This window comes from Athene noctua, chromosome 1 (assembly GCF_965140245.1).
Source record: "Athene noctua chromosome 1, bAthNoc1.hap1.1, whole genome shotgun sequence".
Lineage (NCBI taxonomy): Eukaryota > Metazoa > Chordata > Aves > Strigiformes > Strigidae > Athene > Athene noctua.
In genome coordinates this window covers 205,564,777-205,590,689 of record NC_134037.1, presented here as the reverse complement: position 1 = coordinate 205,590,689, position 25,913 = coordinate 205,564,777, and the positions used below count along the sequence as shown (strand labels likewise).

Below are 25,913 nucleotides of genomic sequence, written 5' to 3'. Positions count from 1 at the left end.
ACTATTATTACACCTTTTTTTTTCTTCTTTTTTTTTTTTTTTGTCACAGAGATTTGGTTGTAAGAGTTTTGCATTACATAAACATCCAGTTCATTTAGTGGGAGAGGTAGGACAGGATACTGTTACCCTTAGAAAACTATTAAGTAACATCATTGTTCTCTGCTATAATTTTTGTCAACTGATTGTGGGCTCCAACCATCTTGTGGAAAAGAAACACCTGTTTTCTACGCCATCAAAAGCTGTGTGGCTCCTTTTGGGTACCTCTTTATTAACTTTACTTTGGCTGGCAGAATTAGGCTCTGAAACCCTGCGGAGTGAAGTAGTGGCTGGTGACAGCTACTCATCAGAACAGATCTGATGGCTAGCAGATTTCCTTGCTCTGAGAGTCCACCCACAATCTATTTATGACTCTGACAGATGTTTCTTCTGGTTTAGGCCAGTGGAAACCTTCTGGTCTTTATTTATAACTCAGACTTTACAGCCTTCCCATATTTACACCCCTTCTTTCTTCCATCTTCTCCCGAGGATAAAAGGAAGAAAACCTGAACTTTGTCCACACTCCGTTGGTAGGATATCAAAACTTCTGTGTTGTACGTTCAGCGTTGTCCTCACGAAATCAAAGGCATAGCCGCAGTGTTAATCACGTAATGAAAAAATGTGGTCTATTCTTAATTGTCTTTGTTGTAGCAGCACGGGCAGGTGTTATTTGACGTGGTCTTCCAGAGTCTGGTGGCTCTCCTGGAGTCACAGGCTGCACCTCAGTTAGGTGAGCAGGCCCCTGCACCCCCCCTGCACAGCTCCTCCTGAGAGATAAGAAAGAGCATTGCAAAGGGACACTTAGGCGGGTATTTAGTGGGGTCCAGCCAGCAGCAGAAATACATCAAAGGTAGTCTTAAAGAAGGAACCTTTCTTTGCGTCTTTGACTTTTTCTATTCTGAAAGGTTATTTGTGAACTGACTGTACCAAAAAAGGCCTTTCCCCAGAAGTTTACTGTTGTTATTTTTTACTTTTTGATTACAGTAACTTGCTTATCCCCCAAACAGACTAAAGAACAATAAACAAATACAAAAGGAAAAGGAACAGCTCATCAGTAACAAAGACCTGCGTTTTAAAGCTTTGAGTGTACTGACTCTTACATCTCACTCCAAGCAAAGCAGGAGTCCTGCAGAGAAAGGAATCTAAAAGATATGAAAATTATAAAGATAGTAAAAACAATGTTTAGTAGGGATATTTTAACTTGATGTGGAGAACTGAGCTTTAAAGTGCAGCATACTGAGTAACATGATTTTTCTCCCACTACTGTACGTTGTGGAGCACATAAGCAAATATGTATTTCAGTCCCTGCGAAATACTGTAACCTAGATGAATGCAGAAGGTCTAGCTTTCAATTCAAGTTGAAATTTTGAAATTGGGCAGCTCGGAAGTGTTATATGTGGCTTAAAAAACGAAATGACATCTAAACCCAATCCTTTCAAATCATATCAAAATAGTCTCTTGCAAGAGGCAACAACACAGTCCACAAATCTAACTTATTTCTATGTTCTTCCTTTTTTCTTTTTTTTTCTTTTATTTTCAAACTCTGAGTACAAAGAAGACACTAGCCATGGATACTGAAACTGTGCAATTTGGTGTAATTATATTCCCCCCCATAGATTTAATGAAGGACTTTTAAGTACAATTTATCTTTGATAAATAGTCCCTCTGCACAGAATGTTTATTAGATTGACAGCAGAATACACTCTGCAAGCTTTTTTTCCTTGCCACTTATGACTCAGATGAATTTTAATAGGAGTAAAAAGCTTTTATTTGCACAGTAATTTCACTTAAGGATCATATCCTTCAGAAACTGGCAGACACTTGTATGTCTTGATTGCAAAACAGACACTCAAGAGTAAAGAAACATGCATAAGATGCTATTATTTGACTTGTCACACTGCTGCAATTCTATTTGCAACTTATGTCATCAAATCTCCTATAGGCATCACCTCCCCTCTCCCCACAGCATAGATACAAGTGTGCATAGGTGCACACATACGCACAAACACGCTTTACTTCTAGAAAAAGAAACTGCACAGAGCACTCTGTGTTGAATGTAGTCGCTTGTGCGAGGGGAGAACTAGCTTTATTTTGGGTTGGAAAACGCGAGCACCACGGTTTTAATTGTCATGATGATGCCTGCAGGAGGCTTGGAGTTAAAGCAGCTTTTTGCATACAAAATGGTGCTGGTTTCCCTGCGCCACATCAGTTGTAACCAAGGCACATGTTTGTGAACGGGTTCTCAAATCTTTGGGTGCCACTTACAGCTTCAGGGAATATTGTCGCATTTTATTGCATTTACTGGGGTGGTCGTGGAGGATTGTTTCATTTAACCATTTGCTTGTATTTCTCATTTGAAGAAAGTATTTCTAACTAAACGGCTGACCCGTTCGTTGTACGTAATCTTGTGTGTCCAAACCCCAGTTATGGGGAATGATAATCCTCTGTTACGTTTTTTTAATTTGGCTTTGAAAGCTGCTTTTTAAAGATGTCATTGCAGAGTTAATTGCCTTTTGCATGTATTTTTAAATACCTTGTTCTACTCTCTACAGAAGCAGAAGGTAGAGTCCCCCTTTACCTTCACCATAAGGATATCGGATTTTTTCTGTCTGTGTAAAAAAGAAAAGACGTTTTATTGCTAATAAAACAGTAGCTAATTGTTTTGGAGGAAAACATACTGTTCAAAGCAAGGTGTTGAACTTTACATCAGCAAAATATGCATTTGAATTGTAAATGCAGTTCATCCAATGCTTATTATTAAAACCTTTGTTTAAATTATTGATGAAGTGTGGTGCTGGTCTTCACTGGGTTGGCCTTGGCGAGGCGGGAGTTTCACGCAGAGACCTGCTGCCATCTACTGGCTTTTGGCGTTCAGGTGCACTGGGACAAACGTGAAGGCCATCCGAGTGCAGTGAATTATCTGTCAAAGTGGTTACAAGTTTTTAAAAGCTAAAAGCCTGGAGCCGAAATTAGTGTACATACACACATGCGTGTTTTCAGAAAGGTTTTGTTTAAAGGGATGCTCTCAGACACTTGAGGATCATCATATTCTTTTCCATTTCTAATTGCTATAAAACATACTAGAAAAAACATTTTATTTTTTTTTTTTTTTCCCCCCCCTCAAGGTAGAGAGCAGCTGCCAAACAGTTTTTATTACAGATAAAGTATATTCAGTACAACCACAATGTTCCATCATTCTGCCGGTGCATGAAAAAACAGAATCAAAATCGTTTGATATGGTTTAATTGCAAAATCTAAGCAAGTAATTGACTTCAAACATTAAATACATGATAAAAAGTAAACATGATGTTTAAAATCAATCATGTCTTGGAAAATCTGGTAGACTTTCCCAAAAGGTCAATTTCCAATTCAGTACAGCACTGGAAATGAATCCCTCAATATTCCTTATCCACTAATGTGCAGTAAGCATAAGGATATTTGTTTTTAAAATTTGTATCTCCCCTCTGTACCCTCAATTTTTAAATGAATCTGACATTTCTCTACTACTGGATTCTTTCCTTTTATGTGCTCATTGCTGCAGATTTGGGTTACATATTTTTCTTTCTACATCCTGAAAATGAAACTCTCAATAAAGATTTCAAACAGTGATTTTTAGACACTCCTGTGAATAACAGATAACAGATGTATTATATAAAAACATGCCATAAAATAGTGCAGATTATTGACTGGAATTCACCAAGGTGCAGTTTTCTAAAACATTCCTCTTCCTATTCTTTAGTACAAATTACAAATACTGACGAAGGTTGCTGCTGAGCTGAGCAAGTACATGCCAGAGAAAGCAGCAGAGGACACCTCCAGCATTTTGAGATCTCCCATGCCTGGAGCAGTGGTGGCAGTTTCTGTCAAGCCTGGGGACACGGTAAGAAATGTGATCTATGTATCTGCATTTTCATTAGATATTCCACACAAATTTCTCCTTGGTGCAGCTGAAACTACAGGTCACAGGTTGCTTTTTTATGTACATCACCTATAGAATAAAGTGTGCTGAAGGATACGTGCTGCTTTTCATTTGAATTATAAAAACTAATAAGGAAGCACAATTCAAATTAAGCTGGCTTTAAGAGGAAAATTTTCAGCTGGGTACAAGTCTACAGCTGAAACTCAACAAATAGATTGGCTTTATATCACAAATGCCTTGGCAGGAGGAAAAAACCTGTATGTGTCTATACGTGCATGTAAGAATACTTAAGTATATATATGCTTTTAGTGCTCGCAGGAGGGGATTGTTGATTCTCTGCCCTGAATCAGTGAAAATATTACTAAGCAGAAGGGACACAGCATAGGTATTTAACTTTCTTTTTCTCCCTTTCCACCTCCCCCTCCCCTTTTTTTTTTTTTTTTTGTTGTTGTTAAGAATCCCTGTGTTAGCATGTTGCAAGATACATGAATTTCCTCAGTTGGGAATTCCATGCTGGGAATTCCCAGTCTCTTACGGGAATCCTCTTGTCCTGCATAAGGAATGAACTTTGCATACAGAAGGGCAACAGAATGTGCTGCTGTTGTCCTGAGGTTTTCCAGTGTTGCTTACTTCGCATTGAGCTGGAACCAAATGTACATACAGTCTTTTAGAGCTACATATAAACACCTGCTTGAACTCAACTTCATATGAAATTCTACCCCATTGTATCACATGTTATTACTAAGGTTGGGGTCCTTATCTCTCCTAACCATTGAAAGCAATAGAGTGATGCAGACCCAGGAATATTTGAATCAGATCATGCTGATTAATTTTAAAGTATTATTGTCAGTTAAATGATGCCATAAACATGTATGTGGCACTTAGATACAAACAGGAAGCTTTAGTCACAGAGTTCACAATTTATGACAATGAAATAGATTTTTTTTGAGAGATGATGTAGAAAATAAGATCAAGATCTCAAGTCCAGAATTGGCACTGCACTTACTATGTGATGGTCATCAATCATGCTGGTAAAGTGATTTGTGTGCTTAAATTTTGCTATGATGCCACTTTTAGTTTTAGAATATGTGGTTGTTTCTATGTGTTTACAGAGAGAAGGGAGTCATCATGTTAATATTAAAGATCTGTAGGTGCAAATGTTTGTATTAACGAAATCAAGACATTTCTGAGAAAACAACTAAGTACGGCTGAGTAAAAATCAAGAGAGAAATCATTTCAGCTTCTACACAGCTTTCTGGTTTTGTGACGTACATGCGCACACACCCTGTTTATACCTTTAAAACCAGCAGTATTCAATTAAAATGAATCACTGTGTCATCGCATGGACAGAGAAATTTGTGATTTCTATGTCTGTGCAGTATGAGTGGCTGAGTGAGGGAGATCTTAAGCAAATACTTTTTTTATTGGGGAAGAATGAAAGGAAACAGTTTTAAGGCAAGGATTTTGAGCCTTTTCAAATTTAAAATTTTTCTGAGAAGTTAATTCTGTTAAATGTTACCAGCCTTCCTGCCTTGAAAAATAGTTTTTGTTGTCTTGAAGGAATAGAAGCAGTGGAGAAGGAGGCCAGAGCCAAAGGGATTTTAAGTAAATAAATAAATGAAACTCTCTCCACAAATCCACAAGTGGTGCAGTGCATCAGAGCACAAGTTGTTAAATAATGTGTGGAGATTTTTTTTCCTTTTCTCCTCTCCCGCAGCTTTTTGCTGGAGGGACTGAGTGGCAGAGCATTTGAACGACATAATCTGTGTTCTGCTGACCTGAGCTTGTCAATGCTAATTGTGTGGCTTTAATTGCAAAAACACATTTGCGTTATTGAAAAGGGTTTAACTTAAATCCTTCCTTTTCAGGACTAGTGTCAAAACGTTAAAAAAAAAAGCAAGCCAGTGAGCGAGATGAGGGTAGCATCAGCTATCGGCACTGAATAAGCAGTGGGATGGTGTGATTCAGATTACACGTCTTGGCTGTCCGTCAGAAACCGTCTCACTCACTACAGCTGTTCAAGGCGTGATGGGCAGGGGACTGTAGCTGCCTGATAAATACAGCTCTTTTTGTTGCACTGCTTGGGAAAAGTCTTGATTTCTTTAGTGTGCTGGAGAAATGGGAATTTAAATAGCTACTATTCTGTGTTTGCACCTGGGTTTGGGCAGCTCAAATTTGCATGGCGTGTGAAAACAGCACAGCTGAAAAATGGGAGAGCACAAGGTAGCTGCCCATCCTTCCACTCAGGTGTTGCTGCTGCTAGCAGTAAAGCTGCCCAGTTATTAGCTGCTCTGAGATGGTTTTCTCCTAACCTGTGGTCTGTGCTAAATGGTGTTCGTGCTGCACAGTCCCTGCAACAGTGCTGCGCTCACAGAGGTGCTCTCAGAGCGGTCGGTAACACAGGGAGCTGGGCTGCTCTACCCTTCCTTCAGGTGTAACTTTACAAAAGGTAAAGAAACTCCTAGAGAGGGCCATCGCGGTTTTGTCTGAATGGCTGCCACACGTGCAAATTCGTGTTTATTGCCTGCGGTTCAGCTATAGGGCATCACGCCCGGTCAGGTAAAGCATATGGTGTTTGTTAGTCCCTCTCTGTGTGTCCTTAGCCAAATGACAAGGCGACGCTGATCTCTGCATTAGTTTTCCTCACTCGATGTATCATTGTTTTTCTTTGAAGCATAGTGTTCTCGTTTGACTGCTGTTGCTGAAAAATACTTTGGTCTGATCAAGCCGGGTAGAAGGTTGTGTGAGCATCCTCTATCAAGCTGGTCTGATAAGCGGTTTTCTATTCATTTTTGCCAAAAGATATTGCATATGCAAGGAATTTATTTTTTTTTGTCTGTGAGATGGTCTATAGATTTTAGTAACACAGTGGGGAAGTCATTTAGGGAGAAGCAGAACTTGTGATGCTGCCAATTTTTTTAGCTTTTTAGTTACTTTCTACTTTCTTTATTTTCCTTCATGTGATCAGAAGACTGTAATTAGTTGTCACTCAATTATTCCTGGAAACACAATGAAGGTGCTCAGAAGCAGAAAGCAACATAAACAGCAAAACAATTTGAAATGTGGCCGACTGGAAAGGAGGTTAATATTGTTTAGGGAAAGAAGATTTAAATTTAGCTTACATTCCTCATGATAACACAGTCACGTTATATAGGAAATATCCATTTTAGGATGGTAAGGGTGTTTGCATGTTTATTTTGTTATCCGTTGTTAATAATGAGTGTGCATTAGAATAAAATCTGGTTTTGGGAGAGTTACATTTTGGTTCGCCATGGTGCCAAGGGCCAGAGAAGCCACTGGGCTTCAAGAGTCCAGACAGGGGACTCGTTCTGTTTCTGCTGACAGCGATGGCAGAACAAGCCAGCCCTGCTAGGACACCACAGCATTTTTATGCCAGAGTGTGGAGATGGCAGTGCACGTGGTTCTAATCTCACCACAACTACCACAAATGCAGCACCATAAAAACCTACTAAAGCTACACAAATTCACTGCTTTGCTTAGAGGGCAAGAAATAGGCAGGCACTTGCAAATATTTCTTCTTTGTCTTGAGTTGCTTGGCTTGATTTTTGTGCATGTAGGATTCTGTGCACTGAAATTGCAGGAGCAAGGAAAGCCCAAGATCCTATTGGTTGAACAGGTAAAGCAATGCTGTTGTACCCCATTTAAAGCAAGCCACATGAAGTGCTCCCACAACTGATTCCAACTTTGGTAGTCTAAACTGTCCACAGAAACAAAAAAAGATACTAACTGTCCTGATTGCCTTGTAGCCTTTGCTATATTTTTGCCTATGAACATAGTTTTTTGCATTTTCTGTTTTCTGTTAGAAATGCGAAGATTTTTCTTTTAGCTGTATGTTTTCTGTTCGTTGTTTTTTAATTAACTAAGTCAGAACAGGTGGCATTACTAAGCCAAGTGTTGGTCAATAAACTAACACCATTAGTGGTATCCTAAATCACTTTAATGATTCCTCCATCTATAAATATGTAAAAGGAAAGCACCTCTGGATTAAACACCCCAGGGTTCCTGAATTTTTGTAGGACTTCGGTTAAAAGAAGAGGACAGTTAATTATTTTTACCTAAGCTTCTAAATTTCCTCTCTTTCCAGTAATTCAAGATTACCCCAGGTTTTGGAAGTTATCATCATTCAAACCACTCTTTAAATGGACTTTTCTCATATTAAAATTTCTTGTGATTTCAAATTGATGCTTGTGTAGCCACGGGTACTGATACTGCATGGGATGGTTTTGTTCTCCTAAGATGTCAGCTGTTAAATGTATATGCTAATTATCTCAGTAATTTCAAAAGGGGGTAACCTAGTAAATAAAAGCTTATTTAGTTGCATAACTTACAAAACACATTACTGTCAGTGATTCCACATTTTAAAAACAACCAAGGAAGATGTTTTAAACTGCATTCCAGTCCTTTTAAACTGCATTCCTCTTCCAGTTCAGTTGTCTGCATGTTATTTCAATTTCTCTTGTTATTCTTTAAAAGAATAGTTTTTTTAAAAAAAAGCCTTTCGCCATAATTTTCCATTTCATAAGCCTCGGAAAGTTCTTGCTATGGGAAAAGATATGTTTTGCTTGACCTCTACTGCTGAAATGCTCACTACTAAAATACAAACCAAAACAGCTTCCTAAATTCTGTTTCTCACTACATCGTTCATTCTTGTGAAAGAAATGGTGAAGTTATAAAAGTTACCTGTTGCCATCAGTCAGTTGTGTGTTGTTTTAAATCATATTTGCCATTCAGACCTCAAAATCTAAAAAAAAAAAAAATATATATTTATAACTGAGAAATAACCAGGAAAAACAGTAAAAATATATTTGCTTAAGTAACAGTTTCACATTTTATTTAGACAAATATGGTATCAATAATTTAGTAAGACATTCTTAAATTTAAGTACGATTTTTCTCTTGTGTGTGAACCTTTTCTGTGGTTTTTGGTTTTTTTTTTTTTCCTTTTTCTTTCCCTTTTCCCCTTGTTTCCTCTCTCTTGTTCTTCAGTGTTCCCAGAGCAGATATAAACTGCATTTTTCAGTTAAAGGTAGTTTGCAAACTTGACCAAATGTGGTTACAAACCTCATGTGGTTTTTATGATTCTATGTATTAAATAATTTTTTAGGGTCTGTTTTTGGTGGGGAAGAAAATATAGGCAAACAGGAAATGAAAACATTTTCACAGTTGTGAAATTTCAAGAGTAAAGGCATTAAAATACTTCACCATTCTTATAACATGAGGCTTCAAGTAGTAACTGTAGTTACATTAAAAACTCCTTAACTAAAGTAATCGCTCATAACATATTTATGTAATTTTTTATATTTGACTTGCATTGATTTTTCTTCTATATCTTTATGCAGTTGCACAGTCTTAAGATTTGTGTTTAAGTAGGGTGTAATTAAGAATGAAATCCTATTCTGATGATGAGGTACAAGTAGTCAATATTATTAGAGTTTCCTCCTAGGGGAAATATGCTACCATCCTTTGCAAAGAATTCATAGTCTGGTTTTTGTTCGGGGGTTTTTTTGTTGTTTTGTTTTGGGGTTTTTTTGTGGGTTTTTTGTGTGGGTTTTTTTGTTTGTTTTTTTATTGGTGTGCTTTGCCTTTTCAAATGATAAGCAACTTTTTAGCCGTTACTAAAAAAGTTGTGACTGATAAAGATTGGTGTGATGGAAACTAAGCCTTACCTTGTGCTGAGTAGCACAAGAATGCCCCCAGGAGTGCTCTGCCTGTGTATCACTTCCCCAACACGCTGGGGTCTCGGAAGCGGTTGGGGAAGTGTGTTTTGGATAAGTGAGAGTGCAGTGACCAGTGCTGAGTGCTGTCAGGGGGACATCACTGACCTTTGGTGAGTCAGAGGTCACAAAATTTGGGATGTGCTATCTTTGGATTCATTTGTTAAAGGAGTGTGGCAAAAAAAGTTTTTAACAATGATTTGTCAAGTACTATTAATTGCCGCTAATTATATTTGCAGCTCTGTAGCTCTGGTTTCAAAGTTAATTTGGAAAGAAGGGAAAACCTGCACTAATTATTTTACATGGTAATGGACAATGTCAGGGAATTTCAATTGCTGCTCATCCAATTCCTCTTGATTTGTTTTCTTGTTGGATGCTTGCTGCCAGATTGTCAAGTCAGAGAGAAAAAAATCTGGGAAGGGAATGATACCAGCATGGACTAAGTTTAAACAACAAACAAACAAAAATCCCAGTATCTTCATAAGGGTTTTAGATAGTGAATGCATACTTAATTCACTATTTGGTGGTTTTACACAGGCATAAACAAGATGAATTTTTGTAATTATTTTGTAGAAGGCTTTAAGAGACGGTAACTGGATTTCATATGGCACTGTCTTGCATTGTCCCTTCTTACAAGGCTTAACAGGGACACAAGTCGTAGCATAGTGGAAATTGCAAGGGATATTTACTGATGTCTCCCCAAAGCTGAGAAAGGAGATATCAATAAAATCCAATTCTCACTTCACTTTTAACCAAACCTAAGATTGTTTTTGCTTGGGGCTGTCATTGTTTTTTTCTCTTCAGCTCCGAGAGCCTTAAAAATGTTACGCATCAGAGCACCTGTGTTCTAAATATAATGGTCTTAAAAATGTAATTGAGGGATTTTCACTTTTGTAGGCAAATCAGCAGGGTTGATATTGATCCATCTTTTTAGGGAGCCACGGTGCACCAGAAGGTGATACTGTAGAGGGCCCCGTAAACCCTCGGAGCCTTCTGTCTAATTTGGCAGAAAAACACAGAATGTCGGACAACAAAAGAACGATCCGATTCCGTAAGAAATCTTCATCCCTCCCACCCCCTTTTCACAAGATTAAAAAAAAAAAAAAAAGACTTAATTTTTTCAGCTGCACACAATGATTTGGTGCTCACTCTTGCATTGAAACAGTTGCTGTCAGAACAGGCAGGAAACAGTTTTCTTTTAATTGCTGAAATCATTCGGAAGTGCTTCATGCACGGCTTCTATACAGCAGATGCTGTGCATTAATTGGCCTGTGTAGGGCTGACCCAGGGTTCCTTGCAGCGGGCCCAATTTTAGGCAGAGGGTTTAAATAGCTTATTTCTTATTTTGTATAACCTGGCGTACATTATGAGCGCGCTTGCACGTGGGGTATTTCATGGTCTGCAGTTTCTAATGTCATGTGGGTTTCAAAACCTGTGTTTCTCTGGTAATGTACTAGCAGCAGGTAAGCTCTAAATACCATCCATCAGGAGCTAATTTTTTATCCAGATACTCCAATGACTGATGAACCTGTCTTTTGTATGAATGTTCAGCACAGGAGAAAGCCATATGCCCCTGGCACTGGTTCCTATGCATTCTTTACAGTTCGTAGAGAAGAGATTAAGAAAAAAAACCAAACCCTTACATTTACATGTCCTTCATTTATTTAGCAGTTAGCATTTTCTAAAATAGCTCTATTTTTTTTTTTTTTTTTGGACAGCAAGAGGAGATTTAGGTCTCTTAAAGCAATCTGACTACCACTACTCATTTTCTTTATCAGGAATATTACTGCACACCCTTAATAGGGAACCTTGTTTTGCTACTCCCCGTCTGTTCAAAACAGACCTTAGCCCATTAGAAGGTCCTCCCTTGTGTGGGAAGACCACAGCTGTTACTGTAAATCTCATCCAGTAACTGTATCACCCCCATTTTGTGGCTCTGAAGGATGAAATTGAGAAATGGAATACTGTGCAGTCATCCTTTACATCTCCAATTTTAGGCCTTTGCACATCATTTTCATGCTTTTATTCCAAATCAAACAACATTAGTGAGCAACACCACCCTGTGCTAAATGCCCAGCTTCTAAGGCAGCATCTACAATCTTTGTTTTTCAGGGATTTAGGATTTGGAGGGAAGTTGGGGGTTTGTTGAGGGTGGATTTTTTTTTTTTTAATTTATATTTTTCCTCTTTTTCCACCCTCCCTCCCTCCCTGCCCCCTGCCAGATCCTTCCCAATCCCCAGAATTTGTCAGACGCAGAAATCTAGACAGTAGCGAGGTGCATAAGATGGAGGATGTTCTGTTGTGCATCCACAGAGGAAGCAAGAGCTCCGTACAGTTAACAAACACAACTTTAAAGAGGGTTCTGTTTCTTTAAATCCTTCTGAATAAAGTGGATCTAACTTCTTATGAAGGATATTGGGGGCTTTAATCAGAAATAAGAAGTGGTTTAAATCATTAGCACAACAAAGCAAACTATAAGCTTGAAGATAAAAGTCTCAGGGGAAAGAGTCCTCTGAAAATAAATGGGACTTGATAGATTTCCATATCATTTATAACTTCCCTTAATTACACTTGGAAGACTTGCCAGTAAAACTGGAAAATTGGCAGCCTATATCCATTATAGTAATTTTGCCGACCATGGCAAGCAGCTGGCTTTACTGGATTTTATTTCCCATCACTCACAATTAATCATCAGCTGGAGATGTCTGAAACTCCTCAAAACGTAGCAATACTGTGTGACATTCAGGCCTCCTTAAAATGCTAAAATCTGCTGAGTAAATGGGCCGAGTTCCCCTTCCAGCGAACTCATTTTGGTGCGAGGCAGGCTGCCGGTTAATGAGTGCCACTTCGATAATCGGATGCGAATGTGAACCCTGACCTCATGTCAAAGGAGAGGACGCAGCAAGCTGGATAAAAGATAGGGGATTCAGATCTGCAAACTTTACACCAATTAGACAGGGAGCGGGGGAATACATCAGTGCTGATTGGGTTTATCAGAAAGACTTGTGGGGCTTGTGACCATTTTGTAAGCCTAACATTGAAGACGTCCTGTCAAAATCATTAAGTCTTCATCAGATGATGCACAAAAGTCTGAGGAAAGTGTACCATATTCACAAAGATCCCGTGGCAGCAATGCCCTCGGGTGTGCGTTGTCTTTTTGTGTTTCTGAGTTTTAAAGAGACCTGTCTGTAAGTGCAATTAGTCTTTACAGTCCTCCTGTAGGTGCAATGAAAGTAGCTCGGGGTTGCTGCTTCTCAAATTCTGCTTCCACCCCGTGTTGTGAGTTGCTTGGTCAGGAAATGACTGGAGACAGTTCCCTGTCCTGTGTGTAACCTTTTCTCCAGAGGACATAACAACCACCATGCAGTCCCCGAGTTATTCAAACAGTGCTGCTGACTGTTCCCAAATTCACATCAGAGTTGTTAGCAACTTCGAGACGTTAAGCGCCCTCCTCTTCAATGATTTTTTTCTTCTTTTCCTTTCTTTCTTTCTCTCTGGTTTCTTTTGTTTTCCTTTTCACTCTGTGGAGAACAAAACTGAACAGCCACTTTGAACTACTCCATGCAGAAATAAGCTACTGAAATACAGACTGCAGGTCTAATAGTTAATCACTCATTTATTTTGATGTTTCAAACAATGTAAAGGTAGATTTGTCTGTAGCATAGCTCTGTGAGAAAGATACCCAAGTTTAATTTAAGAAAAGGAGCCTTTATATTTCACTTGGTTCCAATCCATCAGATTTTTTGTTTGATTTTATTTGCCTGTTTTGACAGATTTGGGTCATCACTGAGACCTCTCTAAATAAGATGGTGGTTTACATTGGTTTACCATTCACTGAATGAAATAAATTATATGATGAAAATGCAACATTAAAAATGGTCCAAATCAATCCTTAAATAAGTTAAAAAGCAAGAACTTGTACACATCACTGCAGTTTTCATTTGCAGGCTAAATAACAGGCAAAAGGATACATGCAATTATGGAATGAAAGAAATTGGACAATGCCCAAAAGACTGAAAAAGAGAAAAGAGAGATACAAGTGCCTAATTTTAGGATTTGTTGCTTTGCAACACAATGAGTGGAGCTGTAAAGGTTTAACATAAGAACAGTCATTAAACTTCTTTGCTTAAGTGACACTTTCACCAAGGTAATTTTCAACAAATTGCACATCATCAGAAGTACTGACACAGCATTTTCACATGTGGTACCTGCTGAAAGTGCCTCCTTTCTTTCAAATTAGTAAGACAAGACGTTAACTGGATACTTTGTGTATATATTTTGTGGGTTGGGGGAGGTATTTCCTTCTCAGCCCTTCCTTTGTCATCAACCCAGCAGATATTATATAAAACACAAAAATTTATTTTTCAGAAAAGGGGAAGGCGGAGGAGACATTTCCATCTCTCAACCCCTAATACTTCCTGGCATGTTAGTGTTGCACTTAAGATCTAGAGACAATTCTGTACTTTTCCAGCAGATGTATTTCCAGAACTCTGTTTAAATAATGGCTAACTGGTTCATTGGCATGCCATCCACCTGATGAAGCCATGTTACAGTTGAATCTCACTGAGGCTCAAGGGAAGAGTTTCTTGTGCCCTTGAAAATAGGCCACTTAATTCAGATCTGTACTCCTTAGCATCTCAGTCTTCATCAACCTTTAGAGGCCCATGTTCTTGGTGCTCTCATAGCTGAGTTTAACCAGAGGGTGGACAAATTTCTTTCTGAAATAGGCTATTAAAAAAACCCCTCCAACATTCTTCCTTTTTTTTTTTTTTTTTTTTTTTTTTAATACAGAAGTAGATATTCATAGCTTCGTCTTATCCTCACAAATGCCTGGGAAGTTCAGATGAGACAGAAGAAAAGCTGAGCAGTGAGATAGGGAGAAGAGGAGGAAAAGAAGCGAGGAAGTAAAGAGCTGTTGGGACAGGGTTACAGGCAGAACAGCAGGTGTGGAAGGAAGGAGACAAAAGATGGGGAGAGGGAATAGAGGGGAAGTAACTGGGGACAGAGAACAAGTCTTTGATACTATTCACGAATTTGACACTGCTAATGACTTAAATGCTTGCCTGAAGCTCAGGATGGAATTTCTGCAAGTGTTGGGTGTTGGTTATTCTCTGTATCCGGTTAGTACACCATGTTCCCATAGCAAATATTTTCCTGATTTAGCCCCAAAAGCCTGTCATATTGCTGTTGGCACTCTGTTGGACAAAGGGTGTGTGAGCACCTTTTAATATAACATCTTTTTTTTCTGTCTTGATCAGAAGCCATAGGCAGCCATTGATGTTTTTCAGTCATTTGTTAGTGCACGCTTTAGAAAAAAAGCTTTATTTAAATTTTCGGAATGTACTTCAATATGCACTTGATCTCTGACTTCACACCTGTCTTTAGACAGTATATTCCTCCAAAGTGGTACACACTTGTCCTTAAAGATGTATTATTCATTTTACATGTATTTAGAGAAATATATCTGTGTGTACATATATATAAACAAATACATTTTGAGGGCACTGGCACATAGAACAACGTATAAACCAGATCTCTGCAGGTCTCAAATTACCTTCTTTAATGAAACTTTGATATCAGAGTGAAATTCCCACATTTGCTGGGACGATGAGTGAATGGCAGACTACATCTGCAAAAGATGAAAAGATTTGCAGTGAGCACTCAGAGCCAGGCATCCTAGAGGGCTGTACCTGCACAAATCCTAAATACTGACATGTAGGGCCTAGCACCCTTCCCTCTCTGGCATACATTGTCTGTGTGGGATGACTGGCTGATCGCTGGGTTACATGAGGGATAAATCCTGAATCCTGTTGTTTTCCCCTCATGTATAGGCAACCCCCCTCTGCCCTGAGCAGCTGTTTCTTTGGCACAGCGTGGTCCAAAGCACTGGAGAGAGAATCCGACTGGGAGGCACAGGGAGCCCAGCAGAGAAGCCCAGTGGATTACTGGAGCCCTTGAGCTTGCGCGTGCCTGTTTGCAGAGTGCAAACAAGCAGAAAGAGGAGACTTGAATGTTTTCCTTTAAGCGCTATCAGCTGTGGTGAAAATTATGGTTTTGCCTCTGTGATGCCTCCCCTGTGGATGAGAGGTGGTGGTTCCTCACAGGCGTGCTCCCTTCCCATCAGTCCGAAGTCATCAGCCACCTTCAGGATGCTGCCATGTGCAGAGGTGTGACTTTCTGCTCCGAATTAGCCCGTTGGGTATTGCCAGAGCTTCCAGCCCGTGCTCCCCTGGACATGTGCCAAGAAACTTTTGGCTTCTGAATCAGGATTAGTATCCATGGGATCTGAGCCAGGGAAGCAAAGCAAAGGCTCCCTGGCTAAAACTGCACAAATTAAATTTTGCTGTGAATTTAATTGATGAACTGTGGTGGATGCGAAATTTGAACTGTAGAAGTTGGAGCTGAATGGTTGAGATGGGAGAGGAACCTTTCAGGTTTGTCTGGAGTGATAGTTTTAAGCAGGTGGTTCCTTTTTTCCCTATTTTGCTGCCAGTTTTGTTGCAAGCAACTGTGATTTGTGATTGTGTTGTGTCGTGACTGTGTAGCTGACTTGTGCCACCGAAGTCTTTGTGGCAGAAGAATCACATGCACTTAGAGAATTTCAAATCCTCTATCCTCATTTTGTACTGCTTTAATTTTACCAGGTTTCGGAAGGTCAAGAGATTTGTGTAATTGAAGCAATGAAAATGCAGAACAGTATGATTGCTGCTAAAACAGGCAAGGTAAGCTACCTTGGGTCACTTAAAACCATATGCAGCTTGTCAAATAGGATAGAATTTGAAAAGGAAAAAAGGAGGATTCTGGTTGTTAAGGAATTAAGTTTGATTGTTGCAAGTCTTTCGAAGTGAGGTGTCTTTAATTTTTAACATTTGCATCTGCTGTGAATGCTGTTACGTAGTTCTGAGCCTTAGATAGCACAGCAGGAAATAGTTTTACTGGCTTCAGAAATTCATATAACACTTTTACTCCTAAATGATTTGTTTTCTATGATGTTACAATGCCAAGTTGAATTGAAAGGTGTTGCAGACCATTTCTCCAGATTCTGTCTTTCCAGAGAGCAACTGAAGAAGAGAGATCTCTTTGCCAGTTAATTCATTAATGGCAAACATTTTGACATTAAAAAACCACTCAGAACAAGGCATAGAAAGTGCTTTTGCAGGAAGATGAGAAAAGCAATTTTTTTATTATTGTGACTGTTAAATATGAAGCCTAGATCTGCAAATGTGTTAAGCTTTGCAAGGCTGTGAATTGGGGTGTCTTGCTTCTAGGGGGACCAGTGTTGCAGCCCCTGCACTGGGACTCTCCTCCTGCAGCACAGGATGCACCAAAACCAGCACTCTGGGCAAGGAACTGGTTAAGCTTCTATGACAGGGGCATGCCTTAAACCCCATCTGGTCTGGGGACTGTCAGCCCCCTAAATCAGGGCCTCAGAGCATCCCTGTGCCAGATTATAATTCACAGTCTGAAACGATCATCGAGACACGGGCCCCTGATCCACCCTTTTCAAAGGGAGAACAGAGTCATTCTTGAGGAGTCGCTAGTCACAGTCCTTGCCAAAGTTCTGGATTATATATTCTCATATTTCTTAGCATGGCCAAGCCCTTTTCTGCCTGGGGATAGGCCCCTCTGTTCTCCCTGAAGCACTGCCATTTTGTTATTAAAAATAGCAAAACAAAACCCAATGCGAGATCCCTTAGCCCAGAGGGAGGCAGCAAGGAGCCTGACGCTCTGGGGTGTCACTGGCAAGATTCACTGAGATCTCAAGATGGGTCTTTATGCCAAGGACTGTTTGTGTGTTTACAAGAAAGGATTATTTGGCACAGCACTAAAATTGTCACTGAGACTGGGACCTGGGGCTTGCCTCTTCCAGTGTGTCTAGTGCAAAATTGGGTCTCGAGGAAAAAAAATTGCTGACAGGGGGAATGTACTTTCTCCTGTTGCTCTAACATTGCCACTTTGTTATTTTCTTTCATGCATTAATTCCTGTATATTTTTTTCTCATGTGATTAATATTCCCTGGTATTTATTTTTTCATCCTTGCTTCTTTTGTTTAACCCCTTATTGCTGCTCTTTGCATCCACTGATTTTACCTAGTGAGTATTTGTAATTACAATGCCATTCCCCCTCCCACCCACCCCTTTTTATTTTTTACTTTAATCTTCCCTTTCCCACCAAGGTGTGCTGCAGCCCGTGGGCCTGTTTCTTAAAATCCTGCTTGTACCTCTCACAATAATAAATATCTCCCACTCACTCTATACAGATGCCACATTAAACCCCACATTTGGCTTATTAATCCTTCGAAGTGGGATGTGAATGGTGCACAGGCCATCAGTGGGCCCAACGTGCACCTTGCAATGTCCCCTTGATGTTTCCGTTTTAATAATAAGCAACTACGTGGAATCTTTAGAATTTTAAGAATTTGAAAAAGCAAGAAAGATTTGGGATATGTAGAAATGAAGCTGCTAAACATAATTCATTCTGTTCTGCAGTGCAGAGTCATGGGGCTGAGTGCTAAAATAACTTGGCCCCTCCACAGGAATGGGATGTTTGACACTGGCTGTTAGTCCACGTTTTGATGTTTTGAAGCTGTGTTTTGAAACTCAGTTCGTTTGCCTTCAGCTTGAAGATGTTCCCATTTGCATTCCCAGCTGAATTCCTTTTCTGCATCAAACCCCATCTTCCTGTTTGTAATTGTGAGAAAAAATGGCTTGTTTTTATTTACTTGGAGTTTATTCCAGCTGCAGGTGGTTTACAAATGAGGGAAAGATGGAGAGGAACTGGCGTTGCCTCCTGTCTCCTCCGGGACAGCTGTGCGTGGGTCAGAATGAGGGGCTGGCCCCTCTGCATGTCAAAAGTCACTGGGGGGGTTTGAAACACTAGTCAGCTACAATGCTTGCTGAACCTTGGCTTTGTAGAAAAAGAAAAGAAGGAAGTAGAATATTTTTCACACTGCTTTCATCTCTTGAAAGATTGAGACTCGGGAATCGGGTAGGCTGCCTAGCTATTGATTAGAAATAAAGCCCTTTTTTGTACATCTGGGTAGTGTCTTTGCCCATGTACAGTGTTCAGCTTCAGTTCTTGAGCAACACAGTGAATATGCCTGTGCTACAAAGATATGCTTACAGCTCACGTAGCTATAGGCTATCAAACTTGGGACGTGGGTAACAGCTGTATTAATAGCTGTAGTAGCCCAGTATTTTGGGTATGCTACGTGTTTCCTTTAGGAGTCCAAGGTAACATTAAGATGTCTGAACTGAACTAACTGCTGAACAAGGTTTTGACCAAGGATTTGAGCATGTCAGTGTGAGCTCTGAATTAATATTACAAGCAAACTGTAATACACAGCTTCAAATATTTTCTGAAGTTCCATGTGTTGAAAGGAAATTCAAACACGTTACAGCCTTTTATAGAGGAAACCAGACTAGTATATTTCTGGTTTAAAATTCAGGAATCTGCATGTGAGTATACAATTAATCTAGAGATGTAGTTGCATTTATTTGACAGTGGTAGCCCTTTCCCAAGTTCAGTTATGTTCAGGGATCCCAATTCAGATTTGAATCAATCTATCCCAGCTGGCTGGGAATTGAGGGAAACCCACTTCATGGCTACAGTCCCAAAATTTAGTTCTAATTAAAACCTGTAATGCACGAAATACTGGAATATTTAATTGAAACATCCAAGTGTGAGTGTTGAAGAGTTAGCCTGTCCTCTAAAAGATTTAAAATTTTAGTAGTAATGGAACAGCACTGTAAACAGGTGGAGGAAAGGTGCTTTTTAATTTTTAAAAGTGCTGACTCCTGATGTTCAGGTCTTCAAGCACCTAAGTCCTAAGAAACCAGCTAGTGGCAGGTGCCTAAATACCTTGATGGAGTTGGACACGATGTGGTGAAGCACCGGAGAGGTGGTGGAGTCTCCGTTCTCAGACACACTTGAAACTCAGCTGGACTCTGAACACCGGAGGTCGAGCTGTCACCCTCTTGAGGCCTTTCCAACATACATGCATCTGTGATCCCTGCGGTGGTCATAATGTTGCACAGTGGCCATTTACTCTGTGCGTGCAGATGTGATTATATAAGCAGTGTCAACCAAACCATTTAACCATACACTATCGAGGAAGGTTCGAAATGATTTCTGTTTCTGTACTGTAGGTGAAAGCTGTACACTGTAAAGCTGGCGATACGGTTGGAGAAGGAGATCTGCTGGTGGAACTGGAATGAAAGGTTGTCTCCACACTGTTGAATTAGCTAAGCCTTTATTATTTTCATCCGTAAAGTAAGATTAAGGCAATTCAACACAGAAAATGGACAGTCCTATGTGCAAGATTTTATACAATCGTATTTATTGTATCAGTGGTTAAGACAGCAAACACAGATGTTAAACCTTGGCAACAGATCCCAGATTTTTACTTCCAGAAATACTTGTACATAACCTTTGTAATTCTTTGATTTTTCAGGATCAAATAAAATCAATAAAATACCATTACTGCTTTAAAACAGGAAAAGCCTATTTTTTTTAAAAAAAAAAAAAGAAAACACAACAAAAGCCTGAATCTGATTCATCTTCTCCATGGTAACATCACTGGTTTGAGGGCCCAGCCAAATTGTACAGAATGGTTGGTAAGAGTGAAAAGTGAACCACTGAGTGGTTAACCGAGCAGTTTTTCTATGCTTGGTGTAAGCACTGAACACATTCTGCCTATGGCTTAAATTCTGATCAGCTTTATTATAACATTTTGAAGTCTTCATATAGACTAGATGTAAATTACAGGTTAGATGTTTTATTTTGCTAGTGCAGACTTTCTCCATGTAGTTTCATTTACAGTTGTAAGGGAATTTTCTTTTATTCAGACTCCATACTCCAATTTTCCCCACTTTAACTTCTTCTAACTGATTATGGGATGCCTGTCCTTACAGAAGGAGCTGGCACTGTCCTTGAAGCCCCTCAGCCACCCCAAGGTATTGCTAGAGGCACTTGATGTCCCTCAGGCCAAGCCTCCTCCTGAACTCTTACAGGAAAGAGAGACCAAGTGTCTGATCCTTTGTTGTGCAGAGGCTCTTTCTAAAGACTGTGTGAAGAACTAGGACTGTTCATAACATGCGACTATATCCTATGGGAAGAACTGTGTATCCAGTGTGGGAAACCGGAGAGGGCCTGGAGAGGAGGAAGGTTTAAGAGACAAGAACAGAAATGAAAGCGCTGGTGACTTGGTCAGAACAGGTAAGAGGATGTATATTTTTTTCCTCCTTGCTCAGGAACTCCAGGCCATGGCATGGTGTAGATACCAGAAGTTTACTGGGTTCAAAATGTTAGTGTGTGGTTAACAGAGAAACTTTCTTCCATTAATTGATCAAGCTCAGTAAGTCAGCAGCTGCAGCTCACTAGATGCAGCAATACCTCTGCAGTCCCTGCATGCTCTAAGCATCATCTCTGTCCCTGGGCCTCCGCTGCTGCCCATTGCTGGTCCACAGGACACTGGGTTACTCCCGCCTTTGGTCTCACCTCCTGCAGCTGTTTTTTTTTTTTACATACCTCTAAGTCACCGTTCCTGCTGTGCCTTGACCACTGCTCCAGAGAGGAGGGGGGCTGCTCTCATTTTTTTGCCTAGGATGTGCAGAGTCATGCTACTTCCCAGAAAAACCCCTCTGGCCAGAGGCGCCTGGGCCCTTTACCGGAAGGTGAAGGACAAAAACAGTTTGTGACAGGGCCGGTGACTCATATTCAAACATAAAAGGTGCATGATTCTACTTGAAACTACTGACTGAAAAGGCATTTTTTCATGTTACTGTGACACTGCCAACTACATCACACGGCTAAGGGGGACTTATGTAGTACAGGGATCTGCTTTGTTAATTAGTTTATAAAACCCATCAAGATGAGTAAGGAGAGTGTTTGGGCACTACCTGCCCTTTGGGAAAATTAATGCTTTTGCAGCTGGAGAAACTAAGGCCGACATCCTGCAGATCTTCCTACAAGTTTCCTTAATGCCATCTTGCCCTTTCCTAGAGGAGCACAGTTCTGCTTCTGCAGGTTGCCCTAAACAAAAAAACAGTATTGTAATGCGACACAAGTATTTACTTTCTGTCTGTTTTTAAATGAGATGCAGCAGTGTCTACTCCTGATGAAAGTTCAGGCTGATTCCCTACCCTGATCTCCGGCCATCACAGGGCTACTGACAGTGAAGCAAAAGTACAATAATGGTATCCTTAGTACATTTAATCATACTTTGACTCACTGCATGGCATACATTCCCTGCTCACATCCCTTTGGCAGCTTTGTATACTGTACAATCTATATGCACCAAACACTGCAGTTGAAGGAAAATATAAGGCACAGGAGTGTAAAAACAGAAAGCCACAATTTTCCCAGATTGTACAGACACCAGCACAGTTGGTTGGGTCAGGGGGACAATAGTCTTCTTTCCATTTCTTTTTTTTTTTTTTCAGTTTAAATATTGCAATAACCACAATACAGGTCCTTTGGATATTTTTATAACGTATATAAAATCTTCCTCCCACTAGGAAATTCAGTTTGCATATGGTTGCAAGTTCTGTGTTAAAGTGCTTGGCAAAAAGTCACCTTGAGAATGAGTGCTCACAACAGCTGCAACCGCTGTAGCGTGGTGGGCAGCTGAAATCAGGTTTGCTTTTCCTGGTCCCCAAAACCACCCCCACCCCCCACTGCCCCCATACAGTCACTCAGTGAACTGAAGTGGTACCTAAAGTGCTTAGAATGTTAAATTAAAAGTATTTTAAATGTAATTCTCTTATACTGTTCTAATATTTCTTCACAGTACCTTATAAAACTAAACATGTTTTAAAAATACTCTTTTCCAGTTCAGAAAAACATTGCAATACAGAGTAAGAATAGTCTTTAAATTTTCTCTATTTCTCCCAAAATTTCATATTTGTCTTGAAGTGCGTAGTATCTACATGGTCATCTCTGTTTACATTCAGTAACCTACTAAACACCATTACAAGGCAATATTAAATGTGAGTTGTGCCTTACTATGTAGACATCATTTTTTAAAAATCAGTTTCAGGTATTAGCGCAATAGTGTCATCATTATTCCACCCACCTTGGAGAACTACACGAGAAAATTTGTCAATTCAGAGAAAAAAATAAAATTAGTTCCTCTGTCTTTCAATGACCTACGTCATGGACTGAGACAAAGGGGGAGATTGAGAAAATAATTAGGCCTCAAAACTGATGTGCACAGATACAGTTATTTTATGCCTCATGCAAACATGGTTACTCACAGCAGGTTAGCGGGGGTGAGGAGGACACTAACTAGGGATGGGGAGGAGTCCCCATCTCTGGGCCTACAAGATTTCAACACTAGCGCCAAGGCTCCCGGGTTGGAAAGGTTACAAGAGATCCTGGGTTTTAATAAAAAGATATTACAGCTTTCCTGGAAAGGTTACCGATCAACACTTGCTTAGTACTACGTCTTAGGCCAGGCTGTGTCACCTAATCCCGGCTTTCACGTAGGACGTAGGAGAGGCCGTGTTTCCCTGAAGAGTCGTAACTGTCATAGTAGGGGAGGCCAACCCACTCGGGCGGGTATGTCGTTGTGCTGTACACGAAGCACTCCACTATGCCCTCGGCAGCTGCCCGCCCCTCGCCAGCGCCGCCCTTCCCTTCCCACTCCACCACCTTGATTCTCATCAGGGTACGCTGGTACATGTCTGGGCAGCCTTCAAACTCATCCAGGAACCGCAGCATCTGGTCGTCAACAGAGTAAATCTCCCCAGCAACATGGTGTCCTGTGCCCGGGATGTTCAGCATGTAAGGAATGTTGTATTTTCCTGCAATCACCAGTGGGTACTTCTCCACTGTGTGGCCTGTTCCTTGGAATTTCGCTAGCCCCTTGGCCGTGTTGATCATGTGCTTGTAGTTGGGCTGGCCCTTCTTCAGCGTGCCATAGACGAAGACACGAGCCATCGTACCTGCAAAAGAAGCTGAAAGACAAAGGCATATGTTACCCACATGGCTGCTTTGGCCAACGCTCTGGATAACCACAGCCATGTCAAGATGCGTTGTACACACAAGACTGTTCAGGTGTGTGCAAAAGTGGTCTTCTAGTCCTATATCTCATTTAAGTATCATAGTAAATTCAAGTATCTCAAAAATTTTCAGTAAAAAATTGTAACAGTGAAAAACAGACCCCAGGAGAAGGTCACCCTTGCAGTTTTTTGCTGTAATGAAATTACATCCCATGGTTTCTCTAAGGAATCCCCAACATCAGTCAATGCATCCCCAAGCCTCAGGAAGAGCTCCAAACCTCAATTTTTAACTTCTCACCATTACAGGAGCTGTGTTGCAGTAAGTGTGATGTCATGCTCAGTAACACCCCAAAAGCAATCCAGGGAACCATTCCCATGACGGAGACATGCTCCATGTACCACATCCTTTATGGAGAGGAATTAAATAAAAAAAAAATAAAATCACAGTTCAGCTCAGCAGACACCTTCCTGTGCTGCTCCACTGCATTTATGGTTTAAATAGCCCAGGTCAAGCCCAGTTATTAAAACCTGCAGGAGTGAAGCCTCAGTTAGTTTGTTTTCCCTTGCTGGGGTGGGATGGTGGCTTATTAAAGCCTGAACTTGATGGACCTGGTCACACACTACCTGGGACACCCTGTGTTGCTGCCTCCAGGTGTAGTCCAGCACACTCAGGGGAAGCACCTGCTTCCCTCCCTCTTCTGCTCAGGCTCTCCTTTCACCATGGCCGTGCTCAGGATTTGAGAAACAACATTTTATTCAGTGACAGAAGAGCCTGGGTGCAGTTTTGAATTTTGGGTGTCCTCTTGTTTCATGGTAAAATAAAGCAGAGTGGCATTAATTATCTGAAAGCAAATTAACACATTCAAACTTCTGGTCCTGTTGTGCTGCAGTTGCATGCATTCGATGGTGTTTTTTTCAAAAAAAAGAAAAAAGGGAAAAGAAAAGCAAGCAGCACGATGCTCGTAGCTGCAACAAGCTAACTGTGTACAAACTGGGCCATCACCAAGACGAACAGAGGACCTGTCTGTCACGAAGAGGGACGAAAAGGCTTTCACGCCAGACCTTACAAGCAAAACCTGGCGTTCAGTCAATTCATGGACAGACTGAAGGATTTTCGGTAACCCCAGTGCTGAGGTCCCGCTTGCTGACTGAGAAAGGCTGAAGAACAAGCTGTGGCACCAGGGAGAGAAGCGGGGTGGCCTGCAGCCACCACCTCCCAAGCAAGCAGGTGGTGTCTGAAAGGTGCCATTGCCAGCCCTAGGACACATTTGTCTTGCTCCTTCAGAGGAGGGGAATGACGACGGCTCTCCTCGCTGATACATCTTTGCAGAGCTGGTAATGCCTTCACATGCATCTTCACCCCCTCGTGTCTGAGGGAGCTGTACACATTATTTCCATTTATTTACCTTGGGGGTGGGCTGCGAGGGGGATGCAGCATTTCAGCCCTAACAAAACTGGAAGCTAGGGATGCTGGCAGAAAGGCCATGCTCCTCCCCTCTTGCCCAGACAGAACTTAAAGCACTAAGCCAACTGAAGGAGCTGATCTGCACATGTGCTAGCCCTTTCTTGAAAACAGGCCCTGAACCATCATCTGTTTCACCCACGAGCATAAACCTCTCAAAATTGGTCTAAATGGGATAAAAGGCTGGTTTTTGTTAAAGGTAGAGGGGAAAAAAGGTACCTTCATAGTTCCCAAGTTATTTTTCACGCTGTGCCTTGTTTATCCCCCATTGTTTCTGTAGGGCAGAAGCAGTTCTTGCACTGCTTGATGGTTTCCCACGTTTTGCCCTCAGTCACTGACTAGGCAGAGCCTCTGCCTCACCCCCAGCCCTCTCGCTGGGCCAGACACCCAACATCAGAGGAGCACATGCAGCTCCTTTTGCAAAGAGGGTCATTAAACAATGTAGTTCAAGTTTGAAAAAAATGTTTAAAACCAGACTGGAAGTAGAAACTTGATTAAGTTTCTGCTATTTACTCTAATAAACTGTTAGGAGTGGTGACTTATCCAAAAGGGCTATGTTGCTGGCTAAGAGGAGTGCCATTTAAAACTCAGTTGCAAAGCAGTTTCCCCCTTGGTGAAGTAAACAGGTTTTTTTTCTGTGACAGAATACAGTTTCCCAAGCAAAAACAGAGTGTGTGCCTGTACTTACTGGAAAACTGCTTTCACTTAAGGAAGACTGCACTGATTTTTTTCTCCCCCCTGTATTTTATCAGATATACT

At 40.7% G+C, this 25,913-nt stretch overlaps 2 protein-coding genes across 7 annotated transcripts in view; one reads left to right on the top strand and one right to left on the bottom strand.

The window, feature by feature from the left end:
* Nucleotides 1–20,190, top strand: part of PCCA (propionyl-CoA carboxylase subunit alpha) — a 284,928-nt gene extending 264,738 nt beyond the window's left edge. For 5 of the 6 annotated variants that reach the window (XM_074910938.1, XM_074910964.1, XM_074910949.1 and 2 more), the window contains 3 exons: nt 3,776–3,916; nt 16,334–16,411; nt 19,838–20,190. In XM_074910938.1, the coding sequence (XP_074767039.1) occupies nt 3,776–3,916; nt 16,334–16,411; nt 19,838–19,906 (288 nt within the window). In that variant the 3' untranslated portion in view covers nt 19,907–20,190. Of the gene's footprint in view, nt 1–3,775; nt 3,917–16,333; nt 16,412–19,837 lie in introns of those variants that run through there. The other variant, XR_012633969.1, reaches the window with a different exon arrangement.
* Nucleotides 20,008–25,913, bottom strand: part of GGACT (gamma-glutamylamine cyclotransferase) — a 32,910-nt gene continuing 27,004 nt past the window's right edge. Inside the window, exon 2 of the mRNA XM_074910986.1 lies at nt 20,008–23,647. Within this exon, the coding sequence (XP_074767087.1) occupies nt 23,157–23,630 (474 nt within the window). The 5' untranslated portion in view covers nt 23,631–23,647 and the 3' untranslated portion in view covers nt 20,008–23,156. The remainder of the gene's footprint in view (nt 23,648–25,913) is intronic.